The 15,994-nt window shown below is 41.3% G+C and overlaps 1 protein-coding gene across 12 annotated transcripts in view; it reads right to left on the bottom strand.

Annotated features, from left to right (window-relative positions):
• Positions 1 to 2,384: 2,384 nt before the first annotated feature.
• The window catches only part of tenm4 (teneurin transmembrane protein 4), a 146,138-nt gene continuing 132,528 nt past the window's right edge, over positions 2,385 to 15,994 (bottom strand). For all 12 annotated transcript variants that reach the window (XM_084951135.1, XM_084951133.1, XM_084951132.1 and 9 more), the window contains 4 exons: positions 12,985 to 13,281; positions 10,410 to 12,024; positions 8,402 to 8,544; positions 2,385 to 5,319 (listed from right to left, as the gene is read on the bottom strand). In XM_084951135.1, coding sequence (XP_084807261.1) covers positions 4,561 to 5,319; positions 8,402 to 8,544; positions 10,410 to 12,024; positions 12,985 to 13,281 — 2,814 coding nt within the window. In that variant the 3' untranslated portion in view covers positions 2,385 to 4,560. The remainder of the gene's footprint in view (positions 5,320 to 8,401; positions 8,545 to 10,409; positions 12,025 to 12,984; positions 13,282 to 15,994) is intronic.

Consider the following 15,994-nt stretch of genomic DNA (forward strand, 5'->3'; position numbering starts at 1 on the left):
ATGTCTTTCTTATTTCCAGAGTTCAACTTCGCTGTCTACTTCTGCTGCTGCTGTGTTTTGTCATCAAGGTGGGCATTCACATGAGACCTAAACCTTGAGGACAATTCAGTCTCACCTCTCTGTGGCCAGTTGGTTTACCATTTCTTGCCCCATTAATTTTTATGATTGGTCCACCATTTGCATAACTGGTAGAGAAGGGAATGTGGACCTGAATGATTAAAGACAGAATAAGAGGCAGTCCTGTTCAGTCAGGCATATGGTGTTATGGGGCTACACAGCAGATGTGGACCATCATACCAACATTATTTTATGGATGTCGGGAAAACTTGAACAAGTGTAGCCAGTCATGGAAAGGTGGTGCTCTTTGCCAACTACATTGCTGATCTGAACAAAATAGATGCAGCTGTCTGTCATGTAATAACAGCACCTGAGACTGACAGGCAAAAGAAAACAAGAGACAGCAGGTGTTTCATTTTCGTAGTTCTTTTCAGACTAAGAAACTGATTCATTGAGGGAATGGATGGCTGGTCCTCAGCATGAATCAACCTTTTACTGATTTTAACAGGAAATACCTTTGGCAGTGTTTATCCAACTCGGGTCCAGAGTGGTAAAATTATCAGTGAGAGGAAAACAGATGAAGTGTGAAAGCAATGTGAAGATAGAACTCAGCATAGGTAATGAGAAATACGGCAGTTCATGCATGAGTTTTAGAGAAATGCTTTTCCTCCACTGGTTATAGTGATATTAACATCAAGCAAAAATCACAGCTGTGTTCTTGGTTGGTCAAAGAAGCAGTGGTAGATGTAAAGTGGGTTCAAATCCACATTTTGGCTACATCCCCAAGCAATGGTGGACCCATCTTACAAATTTAGTTCCTGCCCATCCAGCTGTTGACAACAAAGACACAAAGGAAGAGCTGAAATGATGTTTCTTTGTTTGATTAACGCAAGCTTTTGTGTGCACATTTTAAAACAGACACTGATATCGTGTTGGATCTGAGTTGTACTAATATCAAAAGATCATTTTTCATATTTGCTGCCATCAGATATATAGCTTTAATTGATTTAAAGTGCAGATCCTGTACACCCTGCCACACAAATGGCAACAGCAAATTTGTAAGGTTTTAACGAGGCTATTCATCAGTATCAGCAGTAATTCAGTCCTTACTGCTGGAACATAGTCTGCTGTTTTCCTCACCCTTTTTTTTACTTTAATTTTTTAGCCAAATCGTAAGGTAGCCACAGTTGCTCTTGGCATCAGTATTAACTTTACAGATAAATTTTTAGTTTAGAAAAAATCGACTCGTACATCATTGAGGTGTGTTGTAGCAATTATTGTGGAGGTCAAAGTGCTGTTATTATGATTCTACCAAAGAATAAGGTTCTATAAATTAAAGGACACTCTGCCTCTCTGCAACAGCAGAATTCATCCTGCACGTGCTCTCTGCTAGCAGGACTCTCTGTTCCCTGTAAAGAAATCCTCTTTGCCAAAGGCATGTGAGGCTCAAGGCTCAGACTATCTCAAGAAAAATGAGAGTCACAGATTTGAAATTTCCTTTTGGTCAGACTAGGTGAAGCAATCATCAGAGTGTGATCATTTCTTGTGATGCTAGGCCTCCATACAGAGAGATCAGCAGTTTCCTTGGCTCACATCAATGCTAAGTGAATAAGAACAAATGTGAAAATTCGGCCTGCTTACGTAAAACGGGCCATCTTGCTTTCTTCTGGGCAGCGAGCTCAGCTCTGCCTGCAGAGAGTGTAAATGTTCTAGGTTCCCTCGCTGCCACCACATACTGGCAGCTAACTCCCGCACCACCCCGCCTGCTAACAGGATTATCCCCTGAGCTGCACTTACTTCAACAAAGTTATCAAGTTTAAAAACAGTCTCCTGGTGGCTTTTATGATATCAAAGGATTGGTCCTCAACTTTGACAGGTTAATTAATAGTCAAGTTTTGCACTGCATCCCTCGAGGCTTGCTCGTCTTATGCCAGTTAAACACATTCACTGCAGAAAAGTTCATATTAATAGACTGCACTTGATATACTGGTGATTCAGCCACATGTTCAGTCCATGTGAGAATTTAATAAGTTCAATGTCTAAACAGGTGGCAGAGCGTGTTTAACTAAATAACGGCACACGGCGAACTATATTTCATTATCATAATGCATCAAATTAGCCTCATTAAAGGCTTGTGAAATGTGTAGCAGGGTGAGAATTAACATTTGTGTAATATACCAAGGTGTAATGTAGATATGAAAATCTTCACAGTCCGAGGTGGTAGGAACATGAATATAAGGGAAGGTAACATAAGTGTGCTGTGGTTTGAGATGCAGCGATAGATAATATTATCCACAATAGACTGTGTATAAAACAAACGCAAAAAATAAACACAAAATATTCCCTTTATTTTTTTTCTACCTTAAGACTACACAGGGTCACTGATGTAGCTCTAAGAGGTATCTACATTTGCATTTTATTTACAGCTCACTTTGATGTCCTCATATTTACACAGTCAAATAGAAGCGCTAAAAACACAGTGTTGAGAACAAACCAAAACTCGAAATGAGTCAACTTTAGAAAAAGATACAGTCTTCTGACGCAACAATTCTCAGTGCAATATTCCACAATGCAAATATCCATCATTCATATTATGTAGAACATACATATATAGTTTTTATTTTTGTTTTTTGAAAAATGTAAATGAATCGAGCAGGAGCAGGAAAAAAAAAAACACCCATGTCCTTTTCACTTTTTCACTTGTACAGATTGAGACACTCAATCATGCTCTCGTCACACGAACATGTTCAAATGTTTTGTGGGAAAATTAGCAAGTCAAGAGTGTGTAGTGGCTTGGCATAGTTCAACAACTAACTGAATTTAAATCAATATCACGATTTCCAAAATAGTCTTGACTCTGCGTCCGTTTTCAGATAAAGAAACATTAAGTTGTCCCTTGCATTGCCCACCGAGGGAGATGCATGGGAGTTAAAATGTGATCACGAGAGTTATTTCCAAGGTTGCCATGTATAGACGACCTTTAGTCTGTAAACGGGAAGTAGTACACCTGCAGGTCTAATGCATTTCAGCCAGCCATGGGACCAAGTGGAGCCCTATCCTGGAGAATGAAAGCACTTTCAAAGCTGACCTGCAGGCAGCCCTTTGGGCAAAGGCAATTTGTATCTTTCATCTCACCCACAACACAACGCAAAGCCCATCTATCTCAACAGCCAATATGTTAATGTACCGTGTATCACTGATGAGATTAGTCACTGACCCTCTTTGTAGCCTCACTTTTATAAAGTATTTTTATCCCGAGCTTTATGTGACTGGACATTGTGATGAGGAATACTGACTTAAGATCACTGATAAACAAAAAGAGCCTTTCATATGCAACCGAGATCAGCAAAATGCATGTGGTCTGATGAAAAACACAGTAATTTAACTAAACCACCTTTCATAGTTTATTCCATGTGTTCAAACACCCTTAAGCGTTGTTCAAGTACAACAATTAACAATAAAAGGGACAACAGTTCACATTTTTTTTAAAATTCACATTTGTTATACTGTTAATTCATATAGCTATTTATAAAACAAAACTAAAAGATAACCCCAAACCATTCCTGTAAAATACCTTTTGTAGTTTAATACAGACATTAATTCCACAGTATTTTCTCACAGGGTTGGCTTTTCGCTGTTTTTATAATCGAGTTGTTTGACCACAGTCAAAAGAAGCAGAGAAGAATTTATTCGCTTTTCATTTTGTTCATAGAGAAAAAAAAACGTCTGGTTATAAAATAAAATACACACCAAATAAAAAAAAGTGACCTCACATCCCTTTGTTGGCTCCACCACATACAATTTAAGCTTAATTAAGCAGTTTTGCTAATTTTAAAGTTCATAAAAAAGGCCAACATGCACAGTCACGGTGCACCGAAGCCTTCCAAGCTAAGACCACAAATGAGCATCGAGCTTCCTCTTTAAAAAATTACAAGACATCACACAAATGAAGGTGCTTTGACAAGTTCAGCTGGGTTCTGATGAAGGGCTCTACCGCCAACAGAAATCTCTCTCATTATTTATGGATGACTGGGGCTATGACGGTTTCAAGTATAAAAAAGAAGTGATTAAAAGAGAAGGAATCTCCTTGGCTGAGGCGCAGAAAAAGGCAGAATAGAGCAAGCTTGTGAATAACAATCTGCAAGTCTGGCAGCAGAGTGAGCCAGTGAACATAATGCATTACCAATACTCCTCTTGGATTCCTTTGAACAGAATCACCAACAGGGATGAGGAAATGGAGTCACAAGACATCACAAATTTTCATCCTCTAGCAGCCGCACTTGGAGAGCAAAGACTGTTAAAGAATCTTCAAAAGGAGAAGGGCACTCTTCTATTAATACAGTGCAACTGATTGCAACCATGTTGTTTTCTTTTTTCAGTATATTAAAAACCAAGTTGAGCACAGTCAAAGAAAAAAAACATGTGGTCATGTACACAACTGTCTTTGGCAAGAAGTCCCATGTCCTACATCTGAGTCAGTCACTCGAGAGCCTCGTGTTCATGTCACCTTCGGCCCATTTCACTCTGTCTCATGAAATGAATGTTGTTGACACTGTCTGCCAGCTCAGGGTATTGGTCAACTGAAACCATGTAATATCCATCGTAGCCTTGCACCTTCCCTGAACCTAGGAGCTGCTGCTTCTCTCCTTCAGTCCAGGTTCGTGAGCCCTCTTCTCCATCCCTCAGTCTCTGGCGCTCCCGGGCCCAAGCTTGGGCGACAGCTCTCTGCCGAGCCAGCTCCAACACACGGGCTTTCTCCTCATCCACGCTACTGCCATAACGAGTATTCAGACACAGAGCGCCATACTGTAGCTGAATGTCAGTAATGCGCCTAGTCCTGCCATTGACAACAGTGTTGACCTGAGACACTGTGACATTGACGCCATTCTCTAGTGTACGTCGGCCCACTGTCATACCAATAAGGGCCAGATCTCCCTCCACTGAGCCCAGTTTGACAAAGTAGTGGGTATCCATTCCCATGATAGTGAAGTGGAGGTTTTCAAGGTAGAATGCATCGTTCAGAACTGCAGCCATGCGACGGCCATCTTCATTGGCCAAGCTGATGATGTCAGCGCTGATGCGACCATCTCTGATAGCAAATTTGACCCCCTTGCCAAAGATTGAGCCACCAGAAGCAAAGATCTTTTTATCTTCCGTCTGAGGGCATCCAGCACTTTTGGCTCTGTAGATCTGGCCAAAACGTTCCAGTTTTACAAAGGCCTTCAGCTGCCTCTGAACTTCACACTGAACACCCAGCAAAGACTGCAAAAAAAACACAAAGACAATACTGTTAAGTTACGCAGCCCCCGCAACAGCTTCATACACTCAAATATATATTTTTGCTCATTCTCTGAGAAAGAGCTTGTTTGAAATCGTTCTTGCGGATATTTCCCAAATATTCACTTGTGATTGCTTCACATTTTGATTTGTAATCTTTATCCTTATCCTACTTTGCATGTGGAATAAGGAGCACAGTCTGATTTCAGATACATCCTTTTCAAATCTGAGATTCATACTGCTTCATTAACACTTCAAACATTTCAAACTCAGTGCTGTGACTACACAGCATGAGCGATTCTTTTTATATTAACGTGAGACTGACTGAGGAACATTTGACACTAAATAAAGTGTAAAGTATACACTATAATGTACACTATATATATATATATATATATATATATATATATATATATATATACACACACCTTGTGAGTGGGTGCGTTCCTTCTTTTTTAAATTAGACATCTTTATAATGTTACATGTTGAAAATAACAATGAAAATGCCTTTTTTATTGGCACATAAATCCATAATGCTTTGATGCTGTGAATGATGCAGCTTCAAAGCATCGCAGCTGCCCCTACCTTGACACATAGTTAAGGTAGGGGCAGAGGTGTTTGTCAGCAAATGCAAATCTCCCTGATCATTTATGACAGGCATGATATTTTGAAAAAGGGTGAAACAGTCATGCTGTGCCAAATATGAAACGGGAATCTGCTGGTAACTAGTGTATATTGTTCCTTAAGGGTTTACAAATGTGTACATACCATACTGCTTTCAGCCAAAATTAATACTTTGTCCTAATGCTACTCGACAAGAGATATTTGTCAGGAAGAAAGAAGCATGTTAAAAAGAGGAGAATGAAATTAAATGGAAGCCAGCCAACACCACAGTGAGACAGTTGCCTGAACATATCTAAGCAGCAGAAAAAAAAGCTCTCAAGCATCGCGCCTTCTTGCCATCGCCTAAGATAAGAGGTTGTGAACATCCTGAGGAATTTTTGTCAACCAGTCATATCTAAAGTTTCCCTGACAGTTTCTAATTCCGTCTCTCTGTGCTTTTGTTAAAGGATGGCTAAGGGTTGGAAGACTGGGTGGGGCTGAGAAATGAGGAGCAGGCTGCAGTGACCGGCATATCTGCCTGTTCTTTCATGTGACACCACAACCTGCTTCAAGAGGAAACAAAAACGGGGGTGGGGGCAGCTGTGCTGTAGAGCCCCCAGGGAATCATTGCCTGGGGGTACGCTTCACACCATGCCACTCCATGTTTGTTTACCGTGCCAGTATGTGACACGGTCAGCTGTCCCAGGGCAGAAGAGGAACAGGGGGCAATGTCCTCCACTTTACTAAAGCAGCCTCCCAGGACACTCCCAGAGAGGCATCATTCACATAGCATGCTGTGCAATCAGCCTCCAGCACGAGCCGAAATGAAAGATCAAGCCTTGTGCAGCACACAGCTCATCTCTCTGGCCCCCTCACAGCATTTTTCAATCTGTGGTGGATTCAGCAGCATGGTGAAATAGGGGCTTAAATGGAACAAGATAGAAAGGCAGGCATGAATAAAATAAAGTTTTAAAAAAGCCATTTGTACAAGACATAGCATGTACTGTTTTAAAGTTGCACTGCACCTAATTGGGCCGGTGTGTCCATCTGCAGTGGGGATCAAATGCATTAAACGCCTAAGAATACCATTTTGGAAGCAGGAATTCTAGATAAGAATAACACGCTTCAACATACACAGGAAAACAACTAATTATCTCAAGCCTTCCTTACATATTATTTATAGTACATACTCAGAGGTGTGCTGAAGGCAAAACTCCTTCACACAATCTTGCAATCGAGGCATACTTTCTATTTAAAGATATACTAAAGTCTGTTATGGGTATTTTTGAATATGTAATTGAAAGGCTGAGTCTGTAGATAAAACATGTCCTTTCAGTTATATTATTAATAAAATGGACCTACTTATGTTTAATACTTCAGAGGGAAGTAAACATAGATGAGCTGAATATAGTCTCATATATGACTAATTTAATTTTAGCATATTGAAAGTCCTTCTAGCCTTCTAAGAGTGCTTTTGAGAAACTGATGGTAAAAAATTTAAGCCACCAGATGCCTGATTTTCTTAGCAGTTAAAGCAATCAGAAGTGCGTCTGTGTTTCTGAAAGAGCGTTGCATTTATCGTCTGTAATCTACAACGCAATTCCCTCAGATCCCCGCGGATCTACACTTAGACACTGAAATACCTGCAGTGTCTTTTGTTGCTCATTTATAGATTGGCACCTTTGGAGAGTTCAGAGGTTTCTTTGTGGAATGTCAGCCACAAGCTTTATGCACGAGTTAGTCCCAGGGGTTCTGACAACAACCCTTTCAAAACAGTTTACGTTAGATGAAGAAATAACTGGGATTGTTATAAATTTACACTACGCATTTATGGGGGGGTGGGGGGTGGGGGTGGGGTTTGCCAGTTTTTTGTGTATCTATGTTTATTATAGTCTGCTGGTCAGATCAGAGACTCTTCCATCACCCCAGTAGCTTTTAGACTTACAAATAGATGAGAAGACATTCTAACCAATACCGGCTATGTTAAGGTTGCAGCCAGAGTGTAATGCAACATGAATCTTCCCTCTTGATGGGTGGCATTCACTAGTCTAGCTGTAACCAAACCCAAGAACAACAGTGGCCTGTTCAATAATTCAGGTGAGTTGGGGGCAACTTAAAAGGCCTGATAAAAGCGAGAATCAAAGCATGTCTACTACTTCTCAGACCTTGGCTAACAGTGTAAGGCTGAGATGAAATCAATGGCCAGTGGTGGAAGAAAGGGAGAGTGAATTTTCCTAATGGCAGGACAATTACAAGAGCTATTTAGCCTGACCCCATTCCCCAAGATGAGGACTAGGGAAGCAACCAGCATACCGGGCGATGTTTTGGCCTGATAGCTGCCAGCTCCTTTGGGAGTCTGGCTATATAGACTCTGCCCATTTGCTAATGATGTTGGAAAGGAGAGGGGCAGAAGTAGAAAGCGATCTGAGGTAAGATAAAAAGTGGGATAAGTAAGGATGACTACCTTGGTGCTATCCCATTCCTGCGTCTTGATCTGGGTGCGAACTAATTCGTAGGATGGCTCCATGGCCTCTGTGCTTGGTTTGCGGTAGCCGGGGATAACGTTGTACAGCTGGAAGCCAAAGGTCACCAACCAGCTGTTCACATCTGCGGGGGAAGGGTCAAAACAAATGATATACATATTCTATTAGTAGACACAATCGTTTGTGGCTTCAGAGGAACTGTGAAGAACTGTGAGAATTAATTTGTTGAATCTGGACAGTTGACATTTTGTGGGCGAGACTGTTCCCATGAAACACTCCTACCTCGGCCAGACCGCTTGATTTGTTTGTGATAGTGGAAAGCTATGCTAAACACTCAAGATAGTTGTGATAATTCGTGTCCACTCCTGCAGGTGCCACACTAATGACACGCAGTTGGGTTACAGAAATGCCAAGTGACATCTGAGAGTGCCTGCTGTGCTGATAATTATATTCAGTAATTTGGTGTCATTTCAAGGCAGCCAAGACTTCAACACGAGATATTTTGAAGACTCAGCGGGCTCCTCTGCATTAATTTCTCTCTAATGAGATGCTGAAAGAGAGGAAAGTGACGTGTCTGAGATTTAAATACATCCAATCATGATAATGTGGTTCTTCTAATAGCAGCCACCGACACTGTGGTTATAGGTGCTGCTGCAGTCCCCTATAGCATGCTGTCATATTTTATGAATATCACAGAGAAGGCTACAGGTCTTAAGAGAAGCAAAGCCTGTCCAACCTGATCGATTTCTTTCTCGCGCCCTTCCATGTGTTTGTTACAGACAGCATCATTGCTGTGACACTCGGGGTGCAAGTCTCTCACACATTGCCGCTGCCACATTGTGGCACCTGACAAAGCTTTTTTAAATATGAATTTGTTTGAGGACAATGAAAGGACCCTGGCAATTTAGTGAGAGGAATGTAAATGTCACTGCTATCAATCACAATTGAGGCAAACCCACTACAATATATCTATCTAACAGTCTATTTAGCATTAAAATGCCATTGAGCCCCTAATGGTGGACTATGATGCTGAATGCCTTTGTGTTTGCAAAAAGTGACTACTCCGTCTCTCGGTATTGTCTTCAGGTTATTAAAGGATAAAGAATAAAAGGTAAACACATTATTATTCCTCCACAAAAAGGCATTATGGAGTAAATATAATGCAGCATGAACACAGAGAACTTATACATTCATTTATGACAGAGATCCAGCTACTGTTTGGTTTAACCACAAGGTTTTCACTGAGTATGTTGTTTTCCTTCCGGCAAAAGAGGTTGATACAACCAACAAAGATTTGTATGGTTTGTATGGATCCATTGTGCTCACCTTCTCCACCGAGGTGCTTTCACTGCCATTTACCCCCTCCCCACCACAAAGAACCAGGATATTTCTGGAAAAGGACCTGAATGCTAAACAACAGAAAGGGCTTGGCCGTATAGCATTGTTCCCTTCGAGCATTTTCAGAGTGATAGCTACTGGGCACGTACATAAGCAAGTATACATGAACACACATACACGAAACCTCAGTTTCCCAGCAAGTGAGTGCTTAAAATCCTCCCAAGCACACTGCTTTTGAATTTAATTCTGGCAGCGTCTGTTCTTCCAGTTGTGTGAGGTTGTTAAGAATAAAAACATAACAAATTTGACAGAAAAACCTGGAATAACTATTGTGCGCTTCAAGCAACAACAGTCATACACAGGAATGAAGGTTAGTATTGCTTGCTCTCCACAACCAAGTTATAAGCATAACTGATTGCTTTAGTAGGACTCACTTAAATACTGTCAACTGCTATTTATATTCAATTATTTGGATACAACTGAAAGTATTTTAAAATGACCGCTTTGTTTGATCATCAGTAGAATCCAGTGAAACTGCACTGAAGCTAACTTCCTGTCCTCTAAGGTTAGGTGTGGACTTGCGCTTTATTTTTTCTTAAAATTTAATCTTCTAAAGCCATAAAGCATATAAAGTCTGTTAAAAGAACTTACCTGTCATGTAGCACTTTATCTCCTCATTATTGCTGAGAGGATTATTATTCTTGAACATGTACAAGTTGAATGGCACAATGTGGTTGCTATTGAGACGTTTCCAGATCTCGTGGTCAGGTGTTGTCCAGCGGCCAGCAAGGACATCATAATCCCGCCTGCCCATGTGAACCAGTTTGCTAAGAGGCTCATACAGGCCTCCTTGGTAGCCTATTATGAGCTGCAAACTGGGGTTGGTGTCAAGGTAAACTTCTCCAAAAGCCGTATGGAGGATCTGCTTGATCATGATGCCTGATCCACTGAACACAGCCAGTGGCGTGCCTATGTTATCACACGCCACGTAAAACTCATCCCCACTGCTTAGCTCCATGGCAAACAGATGTCCCTGCAGGTCATAATACAGTGAGGTGATCTCAGAGCTGGAGTGATTGTACATATGGGTGACCCTAGTGGGGCTGGACAACTCAGCATAGAAGAACTGCAGGTGCTGGCCCCTGCTGCTTCTGCTGGACACCCTCCTGCCGAGGCCATCGTAACGGTATTCGATGCTCCAGCCGCTCACTTTGTTGTACACTTTAACAAGCAGGCCAGCAGAATTATACTCAAAATAGTCATTCCCTCGCTGCTTAAGAAAACCGTCCTCATCCATCCTATACTGAGTATCTCCCAAGCGAGTAATGCGGTCCCTGATGTCATAGCGTAGTGGTGTGAGGCGTGCGCTGTTTCCAGGGCTGAGAAGGTGTAAGTTGCCATTAAGGTCATAGCTGTACCTCCACAGAGGCTTGTCATTGATGGAGACCACTTGAAGTTGACCGTCAGCATCGTACTCGTATGTGTAGCGTGTCGTGTTGGCATAAGGCCCAACCTTTAGCTCCTTAGCCACCACTCGCCCCATATTGTCATACTGCACCATCATCCAGTACATGAGTGAGCGGAAGATCTCATACTGGACTTCCTTCACTCGCCCGTAGGCATCAAAGTGTTTGGTGTGGGTCATCACTGCTGTGGTTATAATTTGATTTATGTCATAATAGATTACTCCAAATTTACCAAACTGCTCTGTTTTGCCAGATACGTCATCGTAACGATACAAGTCAATTGGCAGCGGTTTCTCATTTATGACAGCCTGCATGCTAGTGACGCGGAAACTGTTGTCATACACATAGTCAAATCTAGCGTTCACCATGCCCTCTTCACTGAATCTGAAAATCTGCCTGTCAATCAGTGGACCAATCTGACGGTAGCGAATGGTGCAGGTAAAGCCTTCACTCTGCAAATTGACGGTCTTTAGCATGCCTGCCACTTCATCATAGGAAAAACCAATTCGAGTGGTGTCATAGAGAATCTCCAGAAGCTTAGCAAGCTTTCCATATTTGTAGATGATCCTGCGGCCTGTACCCAGATAGGTGGTCTGCAGCAACTGTCCATCCTCACTGTAGTCATGGAGCACTGAAGCGTTACCTTCAGGGGGCCGGTAGGTGTTTCTGTAGTAACCAATGGAGCGGGAGGTCTCTAGAGTCTGCCGTGCTACGTTGGGCATGGTCACAGAGGAGAGCCGATCATTTTTGTCAAATTCAAAGATATACTGCCTTTGGCTGTAGAGCAGCAGCACCATGGACTAATGAGAAGAAGAAACACAGGATTTTTTGTGTTATATTAATAAATTGTAAGACTGACTGCATTCAAATGCTTCACTTTGATATGTTTTCTGTTACATAAACACACAGTCCTAAAAGCTGTTACAGAAGCACAATGTCTGACACAATAAGACAAGATAGAGATTAATTAGAAAATTGCTACCGTTATAACGTCTAATACCAATAACACAAAATGACATGCAATTTATTTATTAATTTATGCAAGCGATAAATATTACTCAAGTTTGTGTCAGCCCAAATCTAATTTCCATCATGAACACAGAGTTGCTGATACTCCACTGAAATTAAGATTTCCTTAAGAGATGATTTCACAAGCTGCTTCTATTTTGCTCATTTGTCAGATCTTTTAATCCAAACAGTAGGAAGCCAAATTTTCTCACCTAAGCAAATCTAAAATTTACATCTGTGCCTGTCTTAGACCAATAAATGATGAGGTTGTAAAGCTGTCACAAGAGGCGGCATCGAGAAATTGCTCAGAGGTTGCTATGACTAAAGACTATTAACAAGGTGACTGACTGCTGTTCATATTATATGCCTAAGCTACAGAATAACAGCTCCTCACCTCACCCAAACAGTCTTGCCTTCAATTAGTCAGTAGAAAGTGACATTTCACTCTGTTCTTTTCATCAGAGCTATTTCAGGCTGAACTTTGCTGTCAGACTTTGGTAACAAAGTATGTCTTCAATGCACCAGACACTTTAATTACATTTTGGCTGATATCTATTCCAGAGCCTGATAGTGCAACACAAACACTTCTGTATTATTACAAGTTAACTTTTAACTCCAGTCTAAAATCTCATAACAAGTTTCTTACACAAACACACCTTTTACACTTTATCTGTAGAGCATGCCTCCAATATTATATTACATTTTTTATCTTTAAACTATTTAATCACTATTACAGTTCAACCAATTCGTACCTTCTCAAGATAAGTGTAGCTCCAAGATTTACCATCAGCAAATATCTGGGAGGTGATTCTGCCGTTCTGGTCGTATTCCATGCGCACCGACATCGTGCCTCTTTGGATACCTGCCACATGGCCTCCAGGAGAGTAGGTGACATTGACTCCATTCAGTCGACTGCTCGGTGCCCACAATGTGGGGCGACCGGCATGGTCATAGTGGATTCGTAACGTAAACTTCCTGTGGTCATCGTAGACCTTTTCTGTTCTGGTGATTCGATCGAAATCCAACGATAGGAGGTTTCTGTTATGAACCTATAGGAGGGAACGCAGGGAGTTAGGAACACTTTATATAGCTACAGAAAATTCACCAACGGGAATAGACACTTTAAAAAGTTTGAAATTATTGAGAGGAATTGGTGCATTACTCTTCTGAGGTGGAACATTGGGAGGAGACCTTCAATCACAAAGTGATTATTTTTATATTCTTCTTTTCATAGCTTTTAATTACAAAAGTGGAGCTCTATCTCAGGACTGCAGGAGCCAGCGGAGTAATGAAATTGTAAGAATTACCACATTTCTTTGTTTGTGTCTTAGCCCGAGTATGCCTATTCAAGCAAGAAACATTAGAGTCACATTGATCATTAAATTCATTTTTAATGCTTACTGGGAAGAATTACCAGGCACAGATGACTCTCATTCTATTTTGCCTTTGCGTAAATTGGAAAAGAGAAAGAAAATCAGTTAATCTCCTTTATGACTGAACATTGTTTAAGTGACACAGCTCTTCTGAATGTATCAGGCTTAAAACGGTGACCTTTGCTTTCAGAGCAAAACAACACTGCTCTGAAAACTGCAGGCTTTATGAGGCAGCTTCTGTGCTTTAGCCAAAAAGATCAAGCAGCAGCCCTGGCATTCTGTTTCTCTGTCAGCAGCCTCCATAAACAGAAGCTACAGAAGCAAAAAAAAATAAAACAAAGAGAAGATAACAGCTTAGATTGCAGGTCAGAGCAGATCTCTGCAAAAAAAGCATTGCTTTAAACACCATCTGGAACTTTTTGTAAAATGGGTCTGCAGAGGTCTCTGGCTGTAATTAAAACTACACCTCTGTTTCTGTAATATTTATGATCTTTTTTTCTTATTAATCTTCAGAGTGTTTCTTCAGGTGTGCTATCATTTGGCTTAGTAAAATGCTTGGCAAGGCTTAAAAACATCTTAAAATGCCTCAGAAGGCTGCTTCTGGCTACTTTCCAGATACATCCCACAGAGCAGGTCACACAGGGATTGCTGAGAAAGCTCACTTTTTCAATCTCACATTGAGGAAAGCATGCTTAGGTCTCTCATCTGTGAAGGGACAATTACACCAGAGGCAATTATTGTCACTGATACCTAATTGAGAGGATTACTTTAAGTAAAACCAACAGAATCATGAGGAGCATAAATCCATGGATATTTGGAGTGGCGTAAACTATTTGAGACCTGAGACAGAAGGAGTGAACGTACATTGGATCTGGAAATAAGAACATGTTCTTTCGTCTCCTTTGCCTTCAAACACTGTCATAACAAGTGTCACACTTCATTGAAATGACTACACCTTTTAGTTATTTTTTTTTTAAAGAATACTAGTAAAGATCCCTGCTGCTCTTGTTAAATCTCTGCAGGCAGCAGAGAGCTGATGTCTTTCACAAAAAGTTCCCAGTGCTAGAATAAGGTTTGCCAAAGTCGCATGGCATAGAAGGAAAAAGTGTCCCATAACAGTGATCCCAAGTTCCCATGAGAATGGAAACCCACTCAAGGGGAGTTATTTCAAATAGAACATCGCCTCTAAAATGAATTTCTCACAGAAAGTAAAAGAGTAGTAGCAAAAAAGAGACTTTTACATTACACTTATGACAAGATCATAACAATGATGTCTCAACCAATATCAAATACTGTAAGTGTCCCTGTAAATATGTAAATGTCTATTCTCAGGTTTCCAATTAATTTTTCTTTAATAGCAACAGTTCTATTTATTGTCATGCTGCAATCAAAGATAATCCATTCCATGTTTTTGGTTTCTTTTTTGTGTATCTCCTTTGAACAAACAGCCAAACATTAGAAGCATCTTGTCATTGCTATCAAGACTACATTCAAAAGGATGACGATTCTTGCGAGAGTGGAGTGGCTCAAGAGTTCTTCATTAGTGTACATTAACGAAAAGCCTCAGGACATGAAAGGCACAGCACAACAAAAACACGTACGTGTTGTATCAAAGGAACAAAATACAGTCAAGCAAAGTGGGGAAAAAAGACATCAGAAATATAAACACTCCTCCTTTTCTCCACCAAAAAAAAAAGCTGTGAATTAAGAGCCACATAGCTGTTTCTTCTACTCCTGTTCCCATGGATCTGTACTGTATTCAAGATCCTCCCCTCCCTCCAGCCGCGCACTGCCACACACTCACCCAGCCACCCACGTAATATCACTTGACATGTCACTCAAGGTCGCCCAATGATTCCAGCTCTGTTCATCCCCTCTGTTCGTGCCATTAGGCTGCTCCCATTTCCTATCTCACCCCTGGGGCCATTGTCTGTAACATACATTAGTAGCTTTCACTTCCAAAGGGACGACAAGGCCATTACATGAATAGCCAATGACAGACAAAGTGGCACCTTCCCATTAGCTGTGTTGCCTCACAGACAATGTGGAAGACAACTTAACCAAAGTAGCCATTTGCCTTACAAAGCCAAGGCAAAACAATAAAAGCCACCAGATGCAATTTAAATCAGTGTTGTGCGGGTTAATGCCTAAATCCTACATACATTATGGACAAGCACTTTGAATTTGTTGCATTGGGGGGCGATCGTGGCTCAAGAGTTGGGCGTTCGCCTTGTAATCGGAAGGTTGCCGGTTCGAGCCCCGGCTTGGACAGTCTCGGTCGTTGTGTCCTTGGGCAAGACACTTCACCCGTTGCCTACTGGTGGTGGTCAGAGGGCCTGGTGGCGCCAGTGTCCGGCAGCCTCGCCTCTGTCAGTGCGCCCCAGGGTGG

Source organism: Perissodus microlepis, chromosome 14 (assembly GCF_051167445.1).
Source record: "Perissodus microlepis isolate ML-2025 ecotype Zambia chromosome 14, ASM5116744v1, whole genome shotgun sequence".
NCBI lineage: Eukaryota > Metazoa > Chordata > Actinopteri > Cichliformes > Cichlidae > Perissodus > Perissodus microlepis.